The sequence below is a fragment of the Pipra filicauda genome, unplaced genomic scaffold, assembly GCF_003945595.2.
Source record: "Pipra filicauda isolate LSUMZ 115617 unplaced genomic scaffold, ASM394559v2 scaffold261_size1826302_pilon, whole genome shotgun sequence".
Taxonomy (NCBI): Eukaryota; Metazoa; Chordata; class Aves; order Passeriformes; family Pipridae; genus Pipra; species Pipra filicauda.
The window spans coordinates 564,705-590,435 of NW_024104378.1; the positions used below are offsets into that span (position 1 = coordinate 564,705).

The 25,731-nt window shown below is 59.5% G+C and overlaps 1 protein-coding gene across 6 annotated transcripts; it reads right to left on the bottom strand.

Moving 5' to 3' along the window:
* Window positions 1-120: 120 nt before the first annotated feature.
* Window positions 121-25,572, bottom strand: CBFA2T3 (CBFA2/RUNX1 partner transcriptional co-repressor 3). Of its 6 annotated transcripts, none has more exons than XM_039382238.1 (12): window positions 17,307-17,409; window positions 7,995-8,140; window positions 6,520-6,597; window positions 5,267-5,508; window positions 4,826-4,915; window positions 3,223-3,404; window positions 2,851-3,107; window positions 2,655-2,740; window positions 2,234-2,429; window positions 2,050-2,118; window positions 1,663-1,850; window positions 121-866 (listed from the first exon to the last, which is right to left on the bottom strand). In XM_039382238.1, the coding sequence occupies exons 2-12, from the start codon at window positions 8,113-8,115 to the stop codon at window positions 567-569; spliced, it is 1,809 nt and encodes a 602-aa protein (XP_039238172.1). In that variant the 5' UTR covers window positions 8,116-8,140; window positions 17,307-17,409; the 3' UTR covers window positions 121-566. The 6 variants fall into 6 exon arrangements, with proteins under 6 accessions (XP_039238172.1, XP_027575551.1, XP_027575552.1 ...); XM_027719750.2 differs by lacking the exon at window positions 17,307-17,409 and adding an exon at window positions 25,356-25,572 and having other exon boundaries at window positions 122-866; window positions 1,663-1,853; XM_027719751.2 differs by having other exon boundaries at window positions 122-866; window positions 1,663-1,853.
* Window positions 25,573-25,731: the final 159 nt, after the last annotated feature.

Genomic DNA, 25,731 nt, shown 5'->3' on the forward strand with positions numbered 1-25,731 from the left:
TGAGCGTCCGTCACGCGTCGTCGGGTTTTTTTCCTTTTTTTTTTTTCTTTTTCTTACTTAACAATTGCTTCGAAAAAAAAGTTTTGTTTTCTTTTTTTTTTTTTCTTTTTTTTTTTACAAAAAAAAAGGTAAAAAGAAAAAAAAAAGGAAGAGAGACGAAGAAAGGAAGGTTCTTTCCTCCTCCAAGCGAGCTGCTTGGCAGTGCTGATGCGGGATGTGAGTGGGCTTGTCTCTCCCAGCCACTGCGTGGTGAGTCTGGAGCCAAATCCCTCATCCAGAAAGCAAAAAAGGAAAAAAAAAACCAAAAAAACCCCTAAAATCCCAAACCACAATCCCCCAACCAAGAGAAAACCAACCAAAAAAAGCCGAAACAAAGACTGAAGAGAGAACAGAGACCGGTATTTGCCTTAACTCCACTTAAAGCCCAGTTTGAGGATCCGTGAGGATTATTTGTGAGAGCTAGAGAGGTCGTTTCGGAGGTCACACGAGTCAGGTAGCTGAGGAAATCGCACTGAGTGCAGTCCGTGGCTCTTGCAGAGCAGCGGGAGCGGGGCAGTCCGGGGGGCTCAGCGGGACGCGCTGTCCAGCGGGGCCGGGGTGGCCGGAGTGCCGGCGCGGGAAGCAGCCACCGACCCTGCCTCGCTGGGGCTGCTGGCCATGGTGGGCACCCCGTCGGACTGGCCTGGCCCGGGGGGCAGCCCCACGCCCGCGGAGGGGGTGGTGGGGCCCGGCAGCCCCTGCAGAGTCTGCCCACAGACGTGGTGGTGCTTCTCCCAATCCTTGTGCTGGCAGAAGGAGCCGCAGTACCGGGCCGTGTTGCAGCCGCTGCAGGTCTCACTCGCTTTGCGCCCGCAGTTCCAGCAGCTCTGCAGGAAGGGGAAACCAAACCTCAGCTCTGGATCCTGCACCCCCATGACAGACTGTGTGGACCAGGCACTCCATCATCCCAGACTATGCATTCCATCCTTGACTGTGCATTCCCATACCAGACCAGGCACCTCCATCCCAGACTGTGCACCCCCATCCTGGACCATGTACATCATCCTGTACCGTGCATTCCCACCACAGACTATGCACATCATTCCAAACTGTGCGCGTCCATCCCAGACTGTGTATCCCCCTACCAAGCCAGGCAAATTCTGGACTGTGCTCCCATACCCTGGACCAGGTCCCCGCATCTTGAACCATACTTCCCTGTCCTGGACCATGCACAATATCCCAGACCATGCACATCATTCTGGATCATGCATTCCCATTCCAGACCATGCACCTCCATTTCAGACTGTGCATCTACATCCCAGACCATGCACCCCAACATGGACCATGCACCCCCATCCCAGAGTGTGCTGCCCTATCGTGAACCAGGTTCCCCCATACTGGACTGTACATCCCCATCCCTAGGCTGTGCATCCCCATCCCTAGGCTGTGCATCCCCATCCAGGACCATGTACCTCCATCCAGGACCATGCACCCCATCACAGACCACACACCCTATCCCCATCTTGGTGCAAGAACTTCCCTCTCCTCCCCATCCTGCGGTGTTGCTGCAGTCCCCCATTCCCACGCTCACACATAGATGCTGCAAACTCAATTGCAAGAGGAGTAGGTAGGTCACCCACCTGCGCTACCACCAACCCATCCCCTGTCCCCCCAGTGCCCTACCTCGCTCGAGTCCTCCTGCTGGTTGATGACTGTCAGGGCATCCTCGGACGCCTGGCGCTTGGCCTCGGCCAGGGCGCGCTCCATCTTGGCCCGCTCTGTCGTGATCAGCTCGTGGGCTTTGCGCTCGGCATCCGACACGGCCTTCTGCAGCTCGGACATGGCCTGGCGCTTCACCTCATTCACAGCTTCTTCTGCAAGGACCAGCCGAGCGTGGCTGGAGTCTGCCGGTGCCCCAGCTCCGCGCGTCCCCCTCTGCAGCTGCATCCCCCCTCCCCGCAAACTCATCCCAAATTCCCCAGTCTGGCAGCCACCCCAATGTGGGGAACTAGGGCAGAGACCCTGCCAGCTCAGCACACTGATGGGTGCTGGTGCCCACCCCACACTCACCAGCCTTCCTCCAGATCTCCTCTGGCATGTACCCGGAGAGGGGCCGTGGTGTGAATTCCCGGTGAGCGTCTGCAAAGGGGACAGGGGATGCCATTAGGAGATGCTGTCCTCTTGCAACCCACCCGCTGGCAGCGCCGGACCCCCAGGAGAACAGCATGGGGCCCGTGGCACCAGGGGTCAATACCTAACTGGGGTGCCTCGGGGCTGGAGGAGCTGTTGTGGGGGCGTGCAGAGGGGGGGCTGCCTTTCTTCATGTCCTCAGCATCGCTGTAGCGCCGGATCCAGTGGTTGAGCTCCTCACGATCGGCCTCCTGGCACCGCCGCAGCACCGTCAGTGACCGCCGCGTCTTCTCCACCATGTCCATGATGCAGTTCAGCAGCTGTGGGGGGGCAATATCAGGGTTGGTGGCGGGGGGCACTGCTGCATGCAGCTGGGGGGCTGCAGTGCTTGGCGCGAGGTGGGGAGTTTTGGGCTATGCCAGGCTGTGCCAGCAGCAGGGAGCAGAGGATGCTCAGGAGAAAAGCCCTCGGAGGGACACAGTGAGGATGGAGGGCAAAATGGAGGCATGCACACACATGGGATGGGGCAAGGAGGTACTACGTACATTGTTGAGGTGTTTCCACTCCTCTGCCCACTCCCGGTCAGTGAGCCGGTGGTCGATTACCTCCTCCTGCCGAGTCCCGTGCATGGCTGCAAGGCAAGAGCGGGGTGGGAATCAGCCCCTGGCAGCACTTGCGTGCCTCAGGGGAGTCCCAGCCCCCTGTTCACCCCTCAGTGTATGGGGGGATGCCCCAGCTCACCGGTGGGCCGCTGGCGCTCACGGAGCTCCCGGGGGTCAGGGTGCCGGTAGGCGTCGCGGTAGTGGTGTGCCATGGCCATGTCCTCCAAGCGGTAGTGCTGGGGCAGGGGGGGGCCAGCAGGGGGGTGCCCCAGCCCGTTTGGGGGGTGGCTCAGCCCGTTGCTGGGGCTGTAGCGCTGCGCTGGGCTCATGGTGCACGGCCGCTTGCTGAGGTGCTCGGGGTGCAGGGGGTCTCGGTCCAAACCGTTCTCTTTGGTCCTGGGCAGAGGAGAGGAAGTTGGTTCCCACCCGGTGCCCACCACCAGAGGGGATCAACCTCCCTTTTTCAGGGATGTGACCCTGAACAATCCCCCACGATGGCCCCAGTCTGCACCTGTCTGGCGTCCTCCTCTTGCCGCTCTCGCCCACCTCCAGGAGCAGCTCGGAGGAGTCGATGGGAGAGGAGGCGTTGGCGTCCAGCAGCAGCTGCTCATGCTGGGCCAGGTACTGGGCCGGGGTCTGCTTGGCCATGCGGGCACAGTGCAGCAGCTCCCGCTGCAGCAGCGGCAGGTTGGCCTGTGAGGGGGGTGACAGTCCAGTCCACGGACCCGAAGCCCCCCCGGTGCAGCTCAGCTGTGCCCCCAGCCTGCCATGGGCAGGGGATGTGGGGCAGGCAGCTACCTTGCCTTTGGGGTCCTGCTCACCATCCCCAGACGACAGCCTTGGGATGCCCAGGGATCATATGGGCTTTTAGGGGACACATGTGTAGCACCCTACAGTGTTTGGTCATGTGCTGGCATCGGCACAGCTTTGACAGAGCCCTCCTGCATCCTGGCAGGGGCTGCAGAGCATCATTCCCTCGGCCACCTCAGCCACCCTGTCCCTGCAACTGTCACCCTGGGGGCTGCACTTCAGGAGCCCCAGCCCATCTGGCACCCACGAGGTGTGAGGATCAGCTGTGAACTCCCGTCCCACCCACCCACTGTGTTCTCCCCAGCACTGCAGCCCCAGGATCACATGGAGCATCAGGAACTAAGCAGCAGAGACCCCTTTTGCCTGGTGCTCTGGCTGCCAGCCCTGGATTTCTCCTTAGGCAGCTGATCCACAGCCAAATCCCATCTGTGGGACACGTTAGCGCTCGAGCCGGAGATGCACACTGCAGTGAGCAGGGCTGGACCCTCCCTCCCCTTCCCTTTCCTGGCCGGGAGGGAGCAATCCCACAAAAACAGCAAGTCTGGGAAGCACGCCGAGCCCGGCTGGTTGCAGTTAGGATAATGAGAAACATCTGGAACGGGTGGTGGGAACAGCTGGGAGCGGGGTGCCAGGGCGGCCAGCATGGCTGCCGCGTTCTTGGCAGCGGGACAGTGGGATGGCTCCCAGACCGCCCGGAGCCGCAGGGCCACCAGTGCCCACTGGGACCTGGGGGTGCAACATTCCTTGCTCCTGCGAATCCCAAAACCCCTGCAAACTGGGCAGGAGGGAGAGAGAGCTCTGCTGTCCCCCCAGCTCAGCCTGGAGCAAACCACTCCGGCAGCTCTGCGGCAGATTCCTGTGGTGAGCACGAACCTCTGCTCCAGGGGGGCTGGGATGCAGAGGTGGAAAAGGGGCTGCTTTTGCACTTTTTAGTTATTCCTTTGCTAATGAGGGACAGGTGATGCCGGGCTTGGAACATCTGCCTGCAGTGCTGGTGGTGCCAGGCGTGCCAGTGCTCGGTGAACCCCCCTGGAGCATGGTGACAGTGTAGAATCAGCACGAAATTAAAAGGAAAAAAAAAAAAAGGGTATTTTTAATGAATTTCAAATGGCAACTAGCTGGGCTGACGTCTGGTTTATTGCAACCAGCCCCATGTGACTCCACATGTCTGGGGGGACATGTGTGCCCAGGGGGACACAGGCAGCCCCATAGGCAGCTGCCTGCCCTGACCTCGAAGCCATCTCGAAATCCCCTGTAATGGAATGCTGCCATGAATCTCACCATGCCCAGGCTGGACAACTCACCTTGAGGAAGGGGATGACGAAGGGTCGCAGCGGGAAGTTGGTGGCCTCTTGGAGCTTGGCATGAAACTCCTCGATGGTGAGGGTGGAGTTCTGTGGGGACAGCCCGGGCTCAGAATCCCTGGCATAGCCCCCTGCCTGCCCTGCACCCCTGAGGGATGCTTGGCTGTTTCTCCCCCATTCCTGCTCCTCTGCCATGCTCATGGAAAATCCACTCTCAAGGGAAAACCATACTGAAGGCTTTGCTGGCAATGCCAGCAGCCAGGACCCAACCCTGCACCGTGCTGCACCGATCTCAGGAGATGCCAGGAAAACAACTCCCATTTTTCAAGGATTTAGGTCACTCCACGCCCCTCTTTCCCTTTTAGCAACATCTGCATCCCAAAAGGAAAACACAGGATCCCTGGATGATGGGGGACCCCAAGGCTGACCCGGCGGACATACCACGAGCCCTAGGACGAGGGTGCGCACCCGCTCCCCGATCTCAGGGGAGATGTCGTTCCCAAACTGCTGGAGTGTGGTGAGGAAGCGCTTGAGCTTGGAGAGCTGCCGGGCGCCGCAGGCCGGCGGGAGCTGGTGGGTGGAGAGGGAGGCGCTGGAGGAGGTGGCCGGACCGTTGCTGAACCCGTTGGGGGTGGACGGAGCCCCATTGATGGCAGTCGGTGAGTGGCTGCTCCCGTTCATCACTGAGGAGAAAGGGAATGGGAGGTCAGAGCGGGTAGTTGTGCCCTGGCACTGTGGAAACTGTGGCTGGGATGGGATGGGATGCCCAGAGAATCCTGCTGGGTAATACTGGGCTGGCATCCCCTGGAAGGCTTCAGAATGCTGCTGCATCCCTGGGGCCACATCCTGGACTGGTCTCCAGTGCTGTGGGGGCTGGAGAGAGGGAAGGAGGGAAGGAGAAAGGGAGGGGAAAAGGCGATGAAGTGCATCCCCACATGGTGATAGACTGATCCAGCTTCTCGGCGGTCAAGGCAGCCAAGAGAAGGGGCTCCATCCTGTCCCTCTGGGAGCTGCTCAGCACTCCCAGAGAGAATCAATGACCTATTTCCCACAAACCAGCCTGGCTTGCAGCACGCTGGCACCTCTGTCCCTGCTGCCCAGGTAGGAAGAATGGGAGGTGCCTGGAACATCCCATTTCAGGCGACCCAGGGGGGACATTTTGGGGTGCCAACCTGCAGCATGACAGACCCCTGTCTCCTGCACCATCCCCCCACGAACACAGGGACCTTTCCACAGCCAGTGTGGGTGACAACATGTCACCCCTTCTCCCGAGCGCGTTGCCCCGCGGCTCCCGGCATGCACGCGCCTCTCCCCGTGCACTCCGGGCACCTGGGATGGCACTAACCTTGGGGTGCTGTGCTGCCACCAGCCCTGCCTGCTCTGGGGGGCTCCCGCTCGCTCTCCGGCCAGGCAGCGCCCGCCGCCCGCTAAAGAGGTGCCGAAAATAACCCGGTGGCCACAACTGCTTTTATTCCCGCGACAGGTGTGTTACTAAGTTGGACACCACACATGTCCCTGGGCTGGGATGGGGTTGGGGTTCCCATCCCCGTGACCCGCTGGGGCAGGGCGAGGGGCTGGCGATGGGGAGCACCCCCTGTCCAAGCCCCGTGCCCCCCAAGGGACTCTGTGCTGTCCGGGGCAGGCTGTGGCTGCGCTCGGGTCTCTCATGAGAGCGGGTGTTTCATTTTACTTACAAAGACAGACCATCGACCATTTCAAGCAACCATGAAAACGGCCGCGAGGCAGAAACGTCGGAGGGCCAGCGTCTCGATCTGCAAGCAAAATAAAACACGCTATGATGAGAGAGCAGAGGGAGCAGCTCTCGGCTGGGTGGTCCTTGCATGAAATGCTCCTCACAGTGGGCACGGTGTGGGCACAGCGTGGGCACATGTGCCCTGCGCAAAGCCCCCTGAATCTGCAATAGACCCAGGTCCCTGCATGCTACTGCAGCCACAGGGAGGGTTCACAGGATGGATGCTCAGCTGCCTGACACAGTCCCCCCATTCTGTGGACCAAATGAGGTCCCTGAAACCAAGAACAACTGAAATGCTGTAGTGCTCCCTGCCAAGCTGTGGCAGAGAGGCTGCCTGCACTCCTGATCCTGTGTCCCGAATCCTGCTCTGGGCCAATCCCTGATGGAGAGACTTGCCTGCACCCCTGGCCCCATGTGCCGGACCCAATAAGACCTGGGCTGCTACACCTGCCACAGGACCAGGATTGAAAACCAAAACCCTTCCAAGCGCAGCCAAGCACGAGCTGATTTCTAGAGTCTGTCCCGGAGCACAGGTGGGGGGCAGCAAGTGTCAGGGGGCTGCATATCAGGGGTTGGTTTAGTGTATTTTCTTCCCCACTTCGGTCTTTCTAAGCAAGAAACAGCTATGAGCAAAACCCTCACAACACGCATGTACCCAGGATACATCCTGATGGAGCTGGAGCAGCCATTGATGATGGCCACTGCCACTCCTGCCAAGGGGACCAGCCTTGTCCCCTGCCTGCCTGGATCCTGCCTGGCATGTCCATTGTCCATCCATGTTCTAGGATGGTGACACCAGCACAGGGACCAATCCCTGAGGGTGTGCAATGACCCCATGTACCATTCGTGTAGCCATCGCGTTGGGGCTCCCCCAGTTCAACTACAGAGACTGAGACTCCAACCTGGAGTCCCTAAATGCCACCATGCCATAGCCTGGGCAGGGCGAGGAAGTCCCTGTCACCATGGCTGGCCACGACACCACCCTACCACCACTGGGTGCCACACATAGATGGGCAGGTGGGTCCTCACATGCCTGGAACCCAAAATGGGGACAACTCCGATCCGCAGGGACTCCCCCAACCCACAGCATCCTCCAGCCATGAGCTGCTCTGTGCCAGGATTTGATTACTGCATGGCAGGAGACCAGGATATCCCTGTCCCCAAACACCTCTCAGGACACTGCTGGCCATGGGCAGTGCTGTGATATTCCCCACAGGCACATGCATGAGCCATGGCTTGAGGGGTGCAGCCCAAGGACCTTCTCCAGCGTGAGAACAGGTGATGCCACCCCACATCATGGCCAGCACCATGCTGGGCTCTGGGGACACTGCTGGTCCCGGGTGCAGCGTGTGATGCAGAGGTGAGGGGGGCTGGGCAGCCTCCCAGCCTGGCACCCCGTCCCCAGCCCATACTCACTGGTGTTTGGTGTGAAGGAGGGGTGGCGCGTGGCTCCCTGGGTGACGGCGGGCGGCGGTGGGGGCATGGCGGGTGGCGTGGACCTGGACTGCGTCTTCACATCGGCCGGCGAGTCAGGCATGGTGGCGGCCGCGTCTCCTCGTTATCTGCGGGGAGAGGGCATGGGTGGTGAGCAGCGTGTGCTGGGATTCCCTGCAAACAGGGGCAGAGGGGACACTCAGGGACTTTGGGCTGGCCTCGGCACGTTCACTCCCGGCGTAGGATGGCACAGCTCAGGCAACAAGGACAGTGCCTGGTGTACTGTGTGCCAGTAGCATGGGGGGGATGGTGATGGACCTCCTGTCATGTGCACAGTGGTGGGGACAGTGCCCCATGCAGGGATGCAGGGTGGTGGGGACAGGTCAGGGCACCAGCTCTGCCCCAAGCACAGGGCACAGCCTGAGTGTGTCCCTGCAAAGCCATCACTGCCACATCACAGCACCCTCCTGCCCATATTTCAGGAATTCCCAGCTGCCTGCTAACTCCTGGCTGCCTCAATCCCAGTCAGGGATCCTGGGATCATTGTGACCTGTGTTCACTGGCAGCAGCAATGGCACGACCCACACATCATGACATCGACCCGCTAGTGACTGTCCCCCCACAGCCCTGAGGGGCCCTGTGAGGCACCAGATCCCACAATCTAGGGAGGGCAGGGCTCCCCGCCATCACCCCACGGGGCTATCCCCGGCATCGCTGCCTCCCTCCCACCTCGCTGAGTGTCCAACCCCAAGTAACACCCAGCAGCGGCATCCCCTGGGGAATCGTGCCAGCACCGTCCCCTCTGGCTGGCGTGGCCCCGATGCAAGGTTTCGGCCCCGTGGCTGCCACGCCAGGCAGTGATGGGTGGCCACAAGTGCTGGCAGCTGCGGTGATCTGTCACTGTGCCCGAGCCGCCGCCGGCTCCAGCCAAAGATGGAAGCGGCTGCCACAGCCACAGCCACCCGGCCGCGGGGTCCCCGCTGCGCCCCGGCACGGCTGATAAACACTAATCTAATATGCATCCTTAATCCACGGCAACTGTGGGGAGATTAATTGAACCCGGCAAGAGCACATTGTCCGGGCTAAATAAAACCAGGGCCTCATCCCAAGCAAGATGCTATCAGGGTTGTGCCGCAGCCGGCGCCGTGTGGAGGACCAGGAGATGGGAGAGGTGGTGGTTAAGAGCCAAAATCTCTCATGGTTACCATCATGCACCAATAGCCTCCTTCTGGATGGTTCCAGCACCATGGATATCTCTCCCTCTCCATGGCACACCTTAATCCTGCAAAACCTGGATGTGTGTGCCCCAGTTTCCTGTTCCTCACTCCCTTCTCCCTCTCTATCCAAAGGAGAAACCCTAAGACCACGCAGCATCCCTCCCTTAAAATGTCAGTTTCTTTACACAGCCTGTCAGAATAAATGGTTTGTTTTGAAAAACACCTTTTGTTTTCCTTTTCGTGGCAATGCCTATCTCTGGGCATTGCCACTTCTCCAGCCTTCCAGGCTCTTGTTGAGCTCAGCAGAGCAGGATCCAGCCCCGACGGCAGAGGTTGAGTTGTGGGCACACTCAGGGCACAGAGTATGACCCTGACTAGGTGCCTGCATCTGCATAGCTGCAGCACCTTGATCCCGCACAATCCTTGCCTGCATCCCTGTCTGCGTCCCTGTTCCTGCCACATTCCCAGCACAGTCCCTGCCTGCAACCCCATCCTTACCTGCATCCCCACCCTGACCCTCATTCCCCTCACTGCCCTGACTCCATACACATGGCCACACCGAGGGCAAAACATGGATATACTCATTCTGGCACCAACACAGCTTTTCCACAGCTTCCCATCAGGAGGAAAGTTTCCATGAAGCTCAGCAAGCACTTGGGGAAACGAGGTCTGGTTCTGTTTTTTCTTGTGTTTTCCTTTTTTTCTCTGAGTTATAAATTTTCCCCAAGACGTCTGCAACCCAAACACGGCTGTGCAGGCACAGGAATGGTCTCAAATCCAATGGGACAAAGAGCCTGGGATGTCCACAGGACCCAACCACAGCTGTACCACCAACCCAGGTCCTTTGCAGGATGGGATGAGCTTCATGGGGGCAAAGGAAGTTTTGGGGGGCAAAATACAGTTTCCCATCATTTCCTCCAAACAGCGATTCCCCAGTACAACTCAAACTCCACTGGAGTTTTTTTCCCCTCTATTTTTTTCTCTCTTTGGGGTAATTTGTCCCAGCCGCTCGGGGCCGTGTCTGTTTTCCTCCATCTGGTTTCCATTAGGTCTGTGCAGCCCAGATGAATAAGTAATAATATAAAAATAAAAGGATTAGTATTTTCTCCTCGGCTGGCGGGAGCGAGTGTTCCCACCCTGCCTCCCAGGGCCAGTGGATGCTGGATCCCCACACACTCCTGGTGACCCTGAGCCCCTCATTTGTCCCACTGCAGGGTGTAACCCCTGGCACTGACCCGGGCAAGGCCCCTGCCAGGGTGACACTGTCACACAGCTGGTGGGCATCAACATGCAGCCAAGCATTCCAGAGGGCACAATGCATGGCATCCTGCAGGCTGGAGCCTGAGGGACAGGAGCAGTGCCTGAGGGATGGGACTGGCAGCCATCCCAGCTTGGCATCTGCTGTTTCCCACAGCCCCAGGGAGCCCATCCCACCACAGGCAGTGTCCCAGTCCCGAGTTCTGCCCTTCCCAGGCAGCACATGGGATGTGCCAGCCAAGGGTGAGCCCAATGACTGTGGAGCACTCAGGCTGGCTGCTATCCTCTCCACTCCCTGGGGATGGAGCAGGCAGGGAACTGCCTTGGATGTGGCCACTGGAAATCTCTGGCTCCCTGTAGCCCTCCTGGACCAGGCAAAGCTGCCTGGGCAAGGAAGGGGTTAAAGGGAATTCAGCGCCCAGCATCCTTCATGCTCTCCAAATGGCCACAAATGAAATCCAGATGCTGGAGGCGACATCTCCTCAAACCAGGCTGCCTCTGAAACAAAGGCAGGGAAGCATTCCTGCTTCTCAGCTGCTGCAGCCACCAGAGCCAAGAACAACTCCCCAGTAAGACTGCAGGGACCGAGCTGTCCCAGCTGGAGCAGGTTAGGAAGCGAGTGGTGCCGGCGGCCAGGCAGCAGTGCTGGCCATGTGCACCAGCCCAGCAGAGCTGGTGGGAGCTCACGGCATCCTCATCTCCCTCCTGATCCCCTCCCTGGGGCCATGGTGATGATGGGGGCCGGTGACAGCAGCCACCTTGGAGGTGGCTTATCCCCAGTTGCATGTGGAGGGGGAAAGAGAAGGGGAGCGGCTGTGGGATGCTGACAGAGGGTGGGTTTGGATATTGGGAAGAAATTGTTCCCTGTGAGGATGGGGAGGCCCTGGCACAGGTTGCCCAGAAAAGTTGTGGCTGTCCCATCACTGAAAGTGTCTAAGGCCATGCTGGATGGGGCTTGGAGCAGCCTGGTCTAGTGGAAGGTGTCCCTGCCCGTGGCAGGGAATGGAACGAGATGAGCTTAAGGTCCTTTCCAACCCAAACTATTCCATGATCCTGTGATGATGCTGTAGGGTTGCTGCCAACCCATCACCACAGCATCACATATACTCATTTTAGGGAGGGCTAGCAGGGAGTGATCCACACCCCAGCACTCACCAGCACAAATAAAACTGACTTTAAAAGTAAATCCAATTAATTAAACTCTCTGTTGCACTTGTAAGTGAACTCAGATTCAACCGGTCCTGGAAAGCCCCAGCAGGTCATCCTCACCTTTCCCACAGGCATCCTGGGACATGTCCCATGCCACCGGCCCACTGGGACACTTCCCACCCACCCAATTCTGGGGTAAAGTAGGTTTCCCCATGCTCGGATACACCTCAATTTGCTTTGCTCTCCGAGCAGCCCCCGGCCACACTGCCTGCACCTGCATCCCAGGCGTGTCAGCACCGCCAGGGGGAGGCACCATGGGCAACACTCTCCCCTGGCTCCAGGACATCAACTCCCAACAGGGACCATGATCCCTCCCTCCTTCCACCTCCTGCAGTGTGGTAGTGACAGGTCCACATGGGACACCAGCACCCACAGCCAGGCTCTCCATACTTCAAGCCCCAAAATCCTGTTTCTCAAGCCAAAACCAGCCACCCATGGACCCAAACCAGCTGGCTCAGTGCCACTAAGGCAGTGCCAGCAGCTCCTGCTCTCCCTGAGCTGGTGTGGCCGGGGGCGTGGGGGGAGGATGGGATAGGTTTGATTTTCCTCGAAACAACAACAAAAAAGCCAAAAAAAAAAAGTGCCCTCTCTGTTTTACAAGCCTTCATTTGCTATTGTTTATGTAAACAGGTAAATTGTTTCGTATCTCAATTAAAAACATCTGCCACATAAATGAATACCAATTAACTCATCCTGTTTTTAATTACTCTGTTAATTACACACAGGCAGCAAAAAGGATGGCAGGGGAATAGGGAAAGCATGCTTACACCCCCCCTTCCCACCTTGCTCTTGGCAAGGATCCGAAATGTGCCCAGATAATGATGGATTAAGGTGGCTGGTGAAAACTGTGGCTCATGGCCAGCTCTGGCATGGCAGCTCCCTCCCGGTGCTGCTGGGGCACCTTGCAGGGGGATTTCCCAGGACCCTCTTGAGAGATTTGGAAACCCCAGTCCCCGTAGGATGCGCCAATGCCATCTGCGTCATCATCCCCCGTGCCGGGGCGCACACAGCCCGGCTGGCATTCCCCCTGCTAGCCCCAAAACGCATCTCATGGGAGAGAAACTTTGGGATGCCAGAGCACATGGGGAGGGCGGGCAGACGGAGAGGGCTTCATGTGGGCAACATCCTCATGGATCAAGTGCATCCTTGAGGCGCCCGTGCTGCCCCCGGGAGCCCTACTGGTACCAAGGGGTGACCCCTCTGCGCGGGCACGGCAGCGGGGGGTGGATGCCATCCATGCCGAGGGACCCCATGTGCTGCCAGCCCCCCCCAGCTGCGGGAAGCCTTCCAAGCGAGCAGATGGGGCAGGGGAGCGGCGGCAGGAGGAGGAGAGCAGAAAAGGCTATTTTCTCACGCTACATATTTTACAAGTCGAACATTTTGTGCATTTCAGCCTTGCCTGGAAAAGCATCTCGGGCTCAGCCCTGGGACTCGACGGCGGAGCCTGTGAGTCAACAGCGGCTGGCGGCGACGTGGCTGCTGGCGTGGAGACGGGATGGCAAGAGGGGTCCCCACACGCACAGGGTCAGGAGGGAAGGTGCCCCTGACCTACTGGTGCTGGAGGAGCAGCAGGAGAGCCAACCACACCCAGCCAGGGCACAACATCTGCTACAAACTCTGCTGCAGTGTTGTGCTCAGTGCCACTGTTGGATTCACCCCCCAGCAGCTCCCAGGGTGGCACAGGGAAGTGAGCACACACAAACCCTCCTGCTGCCCAGCTGCCTTACACTCCTGGAAATTAAATATACTGGCTAAACACAAGCACCAGGAGTAAACAGAGTGCTGTGGCCAGCCCAGCACACCTGGAGACACGTGGGCGGCACAGGGTTGGAACTGACCCCACTGGAGCTGCCCCCACCCAGGAAACACCAACATCTGGGCTGCAAAACACCTCAACTGCACCATCCCCCCCTTCGCTACCAAAGGGGCACCCCAAAACCAGCCCAGTGCCCCCATTGCAGCACCGGGTGCTCTTTGAAGATAGGGGGAGGTTTTGGCTAAAATGCCCCAATCTGGGATTTTTGCAGCGATGTGCACAGGGATGCTCATGCCCAAAGGTGGCCTTGGTGGCTGGAGCAGGGACAAGTGGCACGTGGAGGGGACTCAGGGCATCCTGGAGGCAGAGAGTGGCTGGAGAAGGGAAACATTCCCCTCCACACACCCTCGCTGGCAGGGAGCTCCCTGCACGGTCCCTGCAGCGTGGGAACGCCGAGGCACTGCCGGCTCCCCAGGGACCCCGCACCGGATCCGGCCCCGCAGGCGCCAGGATGGTACCAGCTCCTAGGGGGTGCCGGATCCAGCCATGCACTCCCACAGCCTCCAGGCTGCTGCCTCACCGACTCTTTGTCTATTTTTGAAGCACAGGCTCCATTTCAAGGCAATTTCGCCCATGTGAGATTGAATCAAACAACACAGGAAAAAATATTAATAAGAATTTTGCAAAATAAACAGGAAATCCCTTGGATGTTTTCTGGAAACATTGGTCAGCATCTTCCGAAGGAAAGCTGTGGGCTTGTCAAGGTGGGGTTCCCCCTGGGGAGCCTGAGCACACTGGGAGAGTTGGCAGAAAACAGCTTCAGGAAATCTAAAAATAACCTCAAACTGGTCAATGGCACTAAGGGCAGTGGTGCCAGGCAGGGGGTGTCCTCTACACCACCAACCTGTTCTTGCCTCTGGCTGGCAAAAATTTGTCCCAGCTTGAGGACATCCCCCCTTGTCCCCATTCAGCTGGGCAGCTAAACCCATCTCCCAAGTGAGTTCCAGCTTGGAAAGCACAGGTCAGGACTGCAGCATCCCACCTGCAGCATCCAACTGCATCCCACTGACCCGAGCAGCAGTAATTAAGCCCAGCTTAACCCGTGGGCTGTCCCTGGTCCCCCCCAGCACCTGGACAGCCCCATTTGCAGCATCAGGCCCTGATCTGCCCCAAACCTTGTGCTCACTGAGACTGTGCTGGTATGGCTGGGGGCAGAAGTAGCATCAGTGCTGGTGGTGGGGGCTGGTGTGTTCCTCTAGGAGAGACCCAGCTCCTGCCCTTGCGCCAGCATTCCCTGGCAGCTCTACACTCCCTGGCTGACTCACTGGCAATCAACTGACCACGCTTAAGGGACCCCCCTCTCCTCCCCGGGGGTCTGACAACACCCCAGACCCCTTCCCCATGTGGCTGTAGGGCAGGGAACAGCACAGATGGGGCAGAGCCGAACAGCCTCCAGACTGCTCCAGGGATTTAAGCTGGCTGCCGGCGGCAATCAGAGCCGAGACCCCATTTCCACGGCAAAGACAGACACAGCACAGCCACACTGCCTGGATCCTGCCTGGGGTTTTCCACGCTTGCAAACATCCATGGCTCAGGAGCAGAAAGCCAGGAAGGGATGTGGGGGATGCCAGCAGAGACCTTCCAGCCACAAATCCCCCCTGTGGGACCTGGCTGGAGCCCTCCCCAGCACACTGTGCACAGGAATATTTTTCTATCCTGCACCCTGGAAGTTCCCAATGTAAGAGGCAAATTCTCCACCCACACAAGGCCTCAATGCTGCCTGAACCAGGCACCCACCCCGTGCCAGCACCCAACACCACGGGAGAACAGCCTCTCCCCCCCTGCATCCTGGCTTGTCCTCCCCACAAGCCAACATCTGCACTCACATTTTTCAAACAAAACACATCCAACGTCTGGCTGTCCCTGGGTAAAAGCTTACCTGCCGGCACGGGAAGCAGCCAGCAGGGAAGACTCCCTTGGCACAGCCAAATTCACCTCCACTTGCCTCCCCAGCAGTGGAATTTCTCCCTGTGTGGAGACACTCCGTGCAGGGACCTGCCTCACACACCTCTGAGGATCCAAGAGCCCACCCCAGGTGGCAGCTCGGACCCATGGGGCTCCTCACCCGAGGACCGTGGCTGTCAGCATCCTCCCTGGCTGCTGCTCTGTGCTTGCTGTGGGATTTCAGGATGGTTCCCCTGTATCTCCATGCCCTGTACCATAGCAGAGCTCACCCCGCCGCGGTGCCAAGCAGACGGATGTTTGCAGAGTGTCTTCAAGTCGCTCAACAAAGGAGCAGGGATTTAATATTCCTTTTAATTAAAGGCAGAAAAATCTCTTTGTTCCTGAACAGAGAGAAAACAACAGAGGGAAGAGCTCAAAAGCTCTTCCGAAGCTGGAGACGAGACCATCGCTTGGATTCAAAGGCACTGTCAACGCGCACGTGACCTCGAATTAAAAAAAACAAAATGAAACCCAGCAGCGGCAGCGGCTCCTCTCCGACAGCGAAGGAAAGTTGCAAAGTTTTTCTTGGCTAATAGAGGGAAAAAAAAGAATTCCAAGAAAAGGTGTGTTTAACTAGAGAAAGGCTCTGCAGTATCCAAGGCACCATCCAGCGGCAGGGGAATGACGGGGAGAACTGGTTGTGCTCCGGCTCAGCGTCACGGAGGAGCCACGGAGGAGCGTGGGGCCAGCCTCACTCCATCACTACGCCGGCAGAATTCCCTTGGCAAAGCCAGGCTCCTGGAGCGGGCTGCCCAGCTTAACGTGACTCCAGAGGGAAAGCAAGAGCGGGGAGGTGATCAACGGCAGTGCTGGAGGCTCCCGAGCCAGCCTTCTTTCCCAAATCCGCACTCAAAAAAACATCCCCGGCACACGCGAGGACACTGTTTGTGTCCCCACCACGGACCCGTGTCCTCGCATGTAAACACAGAACAACGCTGCCGAAGCTGAAACTTCCCAAACCAGCCCTGGGATTCCTTCCACAAACTCTCCCGAGTAGGTCAGGTCCTCCTCGCCACCAAACGCGGCTCCATCTCTAAATCCACGGTGCAGCTGGAGCGGGATGCCGAGCCGGCGGGTTGGCGGGCGAGGAGGAGGGATGCGGGAATGACAACGAGTTTTCCCGTCGGGCAGAAGTCGAGAGCCACAACCAGGGGGGATTTGCTGGGGGGGTGGGCACAAACTCGAGTGGGTTCCCGGGGATGCTGGGCCGCCCCTCGCCGCCCCGGCGCACGGGAAACGGCTGCCGGCGACGGGGAGGGAACACAGGGAGAGCCCCGGGAGCGCAGGGGAGAGGGGTCCGCACCCCGCTGCCCCCGCTGGAGCGCAGCGCGTGGGAGCGGGTCCCACGCTCTGCCTCCGCCGCTCCGGTGCCCGCTCGCCCCGGCTGTGCCCCCGCTCGCCTGGCCCCGCTCCGCCGCCAAGGAGCTTCCCCGCGCACGGGCAGCTTCCCCGATACCAGGAGCCTCCCCCGGGCACCCGGAGCCTCCGACTGCCCTGCGCACCGCGAGCGTCCCCCGGGCACCGGGAGCCTCTTACTGCCCTGCACACCGGCAGCTTCCCGACACCGGGAGACTCCCCCGGGTACCGGCAGCATCTCGGACTCCTGCACAACAGGAGCATCTCCCGGGCACCGGGAGTCTCCCCGACTCCTGCACACCGAGAGCATCACCCGAACACCGGGAGCATTCTCAGACCCTTTTCTCCGGGAGCCTTCCCTGGCACCGGGAGCCTTCGGTTTCCCTGCGCACCAGGAGCATCCCTCGACCACCGGTAACATCCCCAGCCCCTCTTCCCCGGGAGCCCTCGCAGGCACCGGGAGCCTCCCCGTCCCCGTCGGCAGACGGCACTTACCGTCCTGAGGTGTGGCGGAGGGGTGAGGTAAGTCCCGAGGCAGGGGCCGGCAGGAGCGGGCAGCGCCGGCAGCGGCCCCCGGCGGTGGCGGCGGCCCCGGGCCCCGCTTAAGGCCGGCGCTGGCGGAGCGCGGCCCCGCGGCGGCGGCTGCCCCCGGCACCTGCCCGCCGCCGCTCGCCGCGCCCGGGGCCGCCGGGGGCCGCCAGCTCCGGCGGTCGGGGCGCTTCCCCTCCCCCCGGAGGGGGGGCACCGGAGAAGCGGGGGAGGGCGGAGAAGCCGGTAAATCCGCGGGGCCGCTTCACCCCCTGCGCGCTGCCCGGCGGCGCATCCTCCCGGCGCCGCGTCGCGGCCGTGGGGCGCCCGCGGCCGCGCTCCGAGCCCGGCCGGGCCCCCGCCGCGCCGCCGCTGCCGCCGCGCCGCCCGCCCGGCCCGGAGTGAGCGGGGCCCGCCCGCGCCGCTGCCTTAGACGGCGCTGCGCCGCGCCCGCCAGGGGGCGCCACACCGCCGCCGCCGCCGCCACCGGAGCGGGACCCCCGGGGATGGGATGGGATGGGATGGGATGGGATGGGATGGACGGGGACACCGGGATGGGCGGCACCGGCGGGCTGCGGGAGGACATGGAGCTTGTATGGCACTGAGGGGCTGTGAGGGGACACAAAGCTGGGCATTACTGGAGAGTCTGCACAGCACCGAAGGGCTGCACAGCACTGGGGGAGCTGCACTGCACCGAAGCGCTGTGGGGGACGTGGGGCTGCATGACACCAAGGGGCGGCATGGAATCATGGAGCTGCATAACACTGGGGGTCTGCAAGGAACATGGGGCTGCCCAGGGCTTTGGGGGGTGCACAGGGCCTGGTGACAGTCAACCTGAGGGCCATGCAGGGGGTACATGAGGCTTGCAGGCTTCAGGGGTTTGGAGTTTGCAAAAGCTTCAGAATTCACAAGGATTTCGGGGTGCTGAAGACCAAGAGTTGCAGAGCTGGGGGTGGGGGGTTGCATGGGGTGGGCATCAAATGTTTTGGAGAGCTGCAAGGGTCTGGGAGTTGTTTGGGGGGAGGTGGAGGGGCTGCAAGGGAATGGACCAGGGCTTGTCTGGGGCCATGGGAACAGTCAAGGGGCTGGAGCGGAGTGGGGGTGTCTGTAAGGGGCTGGGAGGCTGCAGGGGACTGGAGCTGTGGTTGCTCAGCTTCCCTCTCCAGAGGCCCAAGGACTGGGGTTGCAATTGGAGCAGTCACACACACAACCACAAGCCCCAGAGGCACAGCCCTCAACATCCCACATGCCCATCCCAGTCCGACCTTGATGTGCTCCCCACCCCACTTGGCCTCCGTGGGACTCAAAAGAGCAGCCGCGTGGTGGGAATACCAGTGGGACCCTCCTCTACAGCGGTGCAGGGCAATGGTGCACACATCTGGCTGCCTGGCGTACCCTTCCTGCACGCTTCATGCCAGCTGGGGGGAGCATTAACATTTTCCTTTCCCTGCCCAAGTCCTACTATGATGTTGCAGCCGGGAACACAAGCCCCACAAATTTCCCTGCGAATTTCCCTACGAACCACAGCCCTGCCTGTGTGTAATTCCTGTGCTTGGCAGCTGCTGGGACTGCCGAGCCTTTGCCGCCTCTGTGTTGGTTGTATTACTCATCCTCACCCGCTTCCCAGTGATTGGGATCGTGGCAGCTCTGCCAGGCAGCGAGTCTCCACCACACGGCTGCTGCACAACCACTGCCAGGGTGTCGGGTGGCACAAACAGCTGGGTGGCCACTGCACAGCCAGGGCGTGGCCCTGGCGCGGCTGATGTACAGACACTGTGTGGGCACTGCGAGGGCACTGCATGGCCCTGGCATGACCACTGCAGAACTGCTGCACGGTGTGAACATTGCATGGCCTCCGTGTGGCCACATGGCCACTAAATGACCACTGCGTGGTCACTGCACAGCCAAGCTCCCCCCCACATCACCCCACTGACGGGGTCGCAGCAGGAGGTGCTGCAGTGCCCTAGTCCAGCCCCTTCAGCCCGCTCTCAGCCATTCTAACCTCCAGCTCCGGTTTTTCATCCCTCATTCCCAGAGAAAAGCCCACTGGGCCTAGGGTTCTCCGCATTCCTGCTGCCCTCATTCCCTATGGGACCTTTCTCCAGGAACCTTGTGCAGGTGAGTGTCATGGCCCCACCGGCACATCCCCACCAGCACAGGCCCATGAGCATTGGAGGAAATTCCGCCCCCGCACAGCTGCACACCCACCTCACCACACCCCCAGCTTTGCATGGGTGGCACCGGCTGGCACATGCAAATACCATCTCTCCACATGTGTGTGGGGGCACGTGCACTGGGACACGTGGTGCCCGGTGCAGACCCCACTGGCGCACAGGTCGAGGCATCACGGACCCCCAGCATCACCGAGGCAGCCCGAGAGTGGTCCCGAGGCAGAGCCCCAGAGTTCTGGGATACCAGCACAGGGCTCCTTTGGAATCTGGCCCCTCACCAGGGGAGCAGGGACCTGCCCATGGCAGTGACACTCTTAGCCGAGCCACCTGTGTCACACACCCAGGTGCAAAACATTGAATACATCACGAAACCCTCGTGTGAATGCCTAACTGGTGATGTGCCATGAGCCCAGAGGTGATCGAACCCATCTGCCAACACCCTGCCATGGGCACATCACAGGGACCTGCTGGGAAAAGCTGCCACCCCTTCATCTCCTGGTTAATTTGGGGTGCCATCAAACATCCGCTGCCTTGGCACCACTTGCCCCAGGAGCCCACCAGCTGCCCATGCACCGGCAGGATGGGGAAGCAGCACCGTAACCCCGAGGGGACAGCAGGGATGGGACAGAACCACCGTGTCCCCCCTGGCGGCATTTGGGTGGCAGGGGCTGCTGCATTCCCATTCCTTGCACGCAGCCTGTAATTTTGGTCTATTGAAGTCATAATTCACTACTGTGAAAATAAACATTTGTGTTCGCTTGCTTTATTCAGCGAGTTTTGACTGAATGTTAATAATTCTCTGCTGGTGGGTTTGCACATGGCCTGGGACATTGGGACAAAGCCTGGGCACCCGTGGCCATGGCTATGGTCACCTCCTTGCATGCTTTGGATGGCATCTCACTCTGCTTCGTACCCTGTCTCCACAATACCTTGATCCCGATGGAGAGGTGGGGAGAGAAATGCCACTTGGTGCTAATCCAGCAATAACAAGGGAGATAAATGTAATTTTTAGGTAATATTTGGAGTCCAGTACCTACTTAAACCCTTCCCTGACCATCCCTGTCCCTAGGTTTGTTTCCTTGTGCTGTTTTGTGGGTGCTCCCACCACATCAAAGACATGCCATCACCCACACTGTGCCGTTGCCATGCAGGAGAATGCCTGGGCCACCCCCCTTCCTCCCCCAGCTGTCCCCAGGGCTGTCCCGAGTCTCTCCCTGCTGGGTGCAGGGGGCTGGTGCTTCCCCTCCGCATTTGCATCTTCCCAGCCTTTATCTTTCTCCTGGTCTCTGTATTGCTGCAATTACAGACACTTTAAAACACAATGATCTGGCTGTTAGCGTGATGGATGACAGAACCTTTCTGTCTGGTTTAAATCATTGCTGAGAGTGAGCAAACTTCCCCAGGTTAACCCCTTCCTGCCCCAACCCCGTTCCCTGCCCAGCCGGGCTGGGAGCTGCCAAGCGCTCCATGGCCATGCATCCACTGCACAACCGGATCCCATGAATGAGGATGGAGGGAGGTCTGGCATCTCTGTGGGGAAACATGCCCCCATCCCTCAGCTCCCTGGGTACACGGGAGGCAGGCGATGGGACCAGCCCTGCTTCAGCAGAGCTGGTGGCTCTGCTCTGCTGTGGTGGGAAATTAACGGCTGGCCGGGAGATAAGCGCCTGCTAGAGCCCGATAGCCTGCTGGATCCATCCCAGTGCAGGGCCCAGCAATCCTTCCCCCAGCAAATCTGGAGCCAGGGCAGGATGGGGCCCCACCATGTTCCCACCCAGCGGAGAGGGTGGAAACTCCTGTCATGACTAGGTGTAGGTCACGCTGGCGTGTGATTGATAGCGCAGTGAGCAACTACCCGGCACAGAGGCTAACCACACATGTTGTGGTGATCCAAGCTCCCTTTGTTTTGAGAAGCTGGCATCTCCCACTGCCGTGCATCCTGCCTGGTGCCCATCACTGCCTGCCCACCCCACAGTGTCCCAGTCCCACAAAAGTGTGTCACCATCACCCATCACTTCTGCTCTTGATGCTGGATGATGTCCTCCATTCCTACTGGGTGATGTCCTCCATCCCTTCTGAGTGTGCACATGGAGAAGCTGCCTGGAGTGGTTTGGGGAATGCCAACGACCTGCCCCAGGGAAAGGGACACCCCAAGGCACAGCCTGAGGGGAGAGGGGGACCCCGGGGGCTTTACTTGGTACATGCCAGGAGATAAGATACTTGCTGAGGGTAGATGAGGGCAACTGGGACCAAAACCTCGCAGGAAATGGTCACCACCATGTGCCATCCAGGCCCCATATCTGCCCCTGCACATGACCCCTGCCCGCTATCAGGGCTGCGCATGGGTATGTGGGGCAACCCAGTGGGTGCTGGGCTCGTGCTGCCCCCAAAACATCCCCATGCCCGACTCATGCCTTTGCAGCCACCATGGTGTTGGGGTCCCTTTTCACACATTGTGGGTGCCCAACCATCAGTCTTGACCCACTGCTCTCACTGAGCCCCCCACCCTGCCTTCCACTGGCAATGCACTGTCCCCTTTCTCCTGGTTCTCCCAGAGCTCTTGCTCAGCCCTGTTGCTTCCCAGTGTGCCGGTAGGAGCTGATTGCTATTCAGGCTGCATTCCCTCTTCACCAGCCTCAGGCTTTTTAAAAAAGCACATGGTGTTGGTTTATCACACCTTCCCCGTCACCACGCTGGTGACTCATCCCCTGTCCCTCCATGGGCACACACAGCCCCTCCACCGCACTGTGCCGAGGGTCCTGCCTCCACCTGTCTCTCACCAGAGCACCCACAGCCCCTCTGCCATGCTATGCTGGGGGTCCTACCTCTGCCTGCTCTCATGGGAGGATGTCTGGAGATGAAGGCACTGAGCCGTGCCGGCACTCAGCCCTGACATGCCACAGGTTTCCTGTGTCACCCCCAGTGAGTCTGTCTGTCAGTCTGGGTTTCTCAGTCTCAATCCTCTCCCTCTCGGGAAGCAGAGCATCCCCAGCTGCCTCTCTGAGTCCATGCCAGAAGTGGCCATGCCAGTGCTGCCTGTCTAGCAGAGCTTGGGGACAACATGTGTCTGGGTGCTCATGAGCAGCAGCAGCAATGCAAAGCCCCATGATGCTGTGGGGTCCCCAGTTTCCATTGGGAGCCATTTGCTTGGAGCATCCCTGCAGGGACAGGGAGCTGCTGGGCCAGGAAGGGTCAGTGTGACCATGAACGGTCCCACTGCCCTGGCTGGTGTGACCACAAATGGTCTCATCACACTGATTGAGAGCATGGATGTGGTGGCCTGAATCTCAGTGCCTTAATCCAACCTGGAACGAGCACTGGGAGCCAGACTACCACCCCCAGTGCTCTTCCCTTGGCATTTTGCTTACAGCAGGAGCCCTGGTGCTGGATTTTCCTGCACGTTAATTCATCAGGGAATGCACCAGGGAGATAAGGTGCTGGTGGGGAGCCAGTGGCCAGGGAAGGCGGCTCACCCGCCACCGGCTATCGCCCGCCGCAGCTGCATCCGCCCGGGGACATCTGCTCGGCAGGAAGTGCTGCGCGCCAGCCTTTCCAAGGAAAGGGGGTTTGTTTGTGCCTGGCTTCCCTCTGTGACCACTCCTGAGGGTCCCCAAACTTGGGGTCACCTGCCCTGCAGCCATCCCAGCCCCTCGTTTCCTCAGCCAAGGGCTGGAAGGAGCAGCCCCACTGGTTGTTGCTGCTGGAAAGCAGATCCAGTGGCTTTGTGGCTTTCTCACAACTTCCATATAGAAAAGAAAAAAATGCATCTTCCATTAAAAAAAAAAAAGTTAAAATCCTGTTTTCCTTGCTGACAGATTCGTTCCTGCTTTGTAGCTTTCAAAGGGAAACCAGCCCCTACTGCTTATCATCCTACTTGCCTTGTGCCGCCGGCTCCGAAAAATCACCGGCTTGGCTTAAACAATGGGAGACTTTGGAATACAGCATCACTTCTCCAGAAGCTTTAAGGTTTTGGGGCTGCTGGGGGTCAAGCTTCTAGCTTTTCTTTGTCATGGAGAGTCTGGGAAGTGTTTAAATTGCAATGCAGATATGGCCACGTGCTGCCCTGTCCCTGAGTGTTGGTGTTTTGGGGTGTATGGAGATGTCGTTGACATCCCCATGGAAGCAGCACCAGAGGTGAGTCCTGCCAGCCTCACCCGTGGCCAGCAGGAATTCACTGGGTGATGCTGAGCAAAATCCCCTGAGTTATCCTGGGGTTCACAATAGTTCACATTCTCCTTCTCCCCGCTAAACCTTGGGGACCAGCTCCTTGCTGGCCCTCTCTATCCCACAGACTACAACTGCCTGAATAGAGCTCTTTAATAACAATGGGAATTTAATTAGTTTGCATTGCACTTCCAACACCTCACATCCCTGCAAAAATCAATGGAAGCTAACAGCGGTGCAGCGCAGCCTGCCTCTGCTCCAGCATGAGGCTTGGATGGAGACTCAAGCCTTGGGGCTGCTTTCCGCATCCCACCAAGGCCAAAATGCTCCGGCATGGGGCTCTGGCCATGTAGAGGTCGGTGCTGATCTGTACCATGCCAGGCCAAGCCATGGGGAGCCGCGGCTTTGTGCCGGGTGAGGTCTGGGATTTGTTACAAGGTCCAGATGCGCCGCAGCAGCAGGGGACGTTGTGGCTGTCTCTGGCCACCTGCATCGTTTCCAAGTTCCCAGGCTAAAAGCAGGGCTTGTTATCAAGAGCAAAAAATGTGCCACCTCTGTTGTATTTCATTTCCCTTTCTCCACCTCTTCCCTGCCCGCTGTGTATTGGAGATAACAGCTCTGCACTGAAGCCGGAGTGCGGGCCGGCAACAGCCTCACCAGCCCTATCGCTGCCTCGCCGGCCGCAAGGAAATCAGGAAGTTTGCAGAGATATTCGGCCAACAAAATAAACATTTCTCTTGCCAAGAGCCTAACGGGCAGCCCAGAGAGCCCGCAGCAATCTGCACAGCTCCCTGGCTGCAGCCTTCCGGACCACGGTGCCCGCCGAGCCGCCGCGGCCGCGCCACCTTATCCCGGCGCCTTATCGGCGGCTGCCCCGTGCCTGGGATGTGCCCAGTGTTGCTGCAGGTTTGGGGACAGGGACCCCAGTACAGCTCCCACCCACAGTGAACCAGCACAACGGGTGCAGCACCCACAGTGTGCCTCAAACCCTGCCCTCATGCCCATCCTTGCCACATCCCTGACCCATGGGTGGGTGCCAGGAGTGGGCAGGGGGCTGTGGCCAGAGCGCAGTGCCGGTGGGGAGCGGGATGTGTGAGGGGAAGCAAGGCAGAGGGCCAGTATTGTTCACGCTGGTGACTCAGGCGGCTCTGCTTTCCTGCCCTCGCCAGGCACAGCCCAGCAGAGCCCCCCAGGTCCCTCAGAGCCACCACCTCAGTCTTGGTGCCCTGGGGATGCTCCAGCACAGGGATATGGGATGCTCCATCCCCACGGAGCCTCCGCACTGCAAATGATCAGCAGCACCCAGAGAACCTGTGGGATCAGATGTGAGCTGCTGACCCCAGAATGAGCAAAAACACCCAGTACACAGAGGATTGAAATGCTGTAAATAAAACATCCTCAGAGCTGATTGTTTGTTATGAAAAGGTTAATTGCAGAGCGGGCTCCGAAGGGGTCCCTGTGCTGATAAGCCATGGGGTTGGACATGCCCCTGCTCCCCTCTCCCATTAGCTGGTCCCCATGGGGATGCACCAATGGGCACCAGCCCTGTGCCACCCTCGGGAAGCATCTGTCTGCCCAAGGCTGTTTTTGGCATTGGGGTGAGAGCCACAGCATGCCACTGGGCAGGTAGCCTGGGCAGGTGTCCTTCACTATCACCATCCTCCCGCAACGTCTCTCTTACCTTAGTCAGTCCTGCCTTGTGCCCTGTCCCAGGAGGGGTGTCGGTCCGGTTTGGGGGATCCTGAGGGGATGGGTGTCAGCACCCCAGTGTCGTGAGCTCCACAGGGGCTGGTGCAGCCAGGCTGGTCCCACGTGTCAGTACAGAAGCTGGGGATGGAGATGCTGAGCACTGTCCGAGTGTGGGGTGTCCTGCCCGTTCGGTGCCTGCCCAACTGCCAGGGCCGTTCATGTGACAGCCAGGGCCACGGTGGCAGTGGAGCCGTGTCCCATGGCGAGGGGAAGGTGAACAGCTGCCGGGCAGTGATAATGCGGCGGGTGGGGGTGGCCGGGCAGCTGCGCCCGTGTCCTTCCCCAACAGGAACCATCTGTGACCAAGC

Bases quoted from the DNA above. Each gene is read 5' to 3' on its own strand.
- CBFA2T3 (XM_027719750.2), bottom strand. From the start codon at position 8,115: ATGCCTGACTCGCCGGCCGATGTGAAGACGCAGTCCAGGTCCACGCCA. The intron at 3,108-3,222 runs GTGCAGACTGGG...TCCTCTGCCCAG, and splicing joins AAGAGGAGGACGCCAGACAG to GACCAAAGAGAACGGTTTGG. The intron at 2,430-2,654 runs GTACGTAGTACC...GCCCCCCCACAG, and splicing joins AGTGGAAACACCTCAACAAT to CTGCTGAACTGCATCATGGA.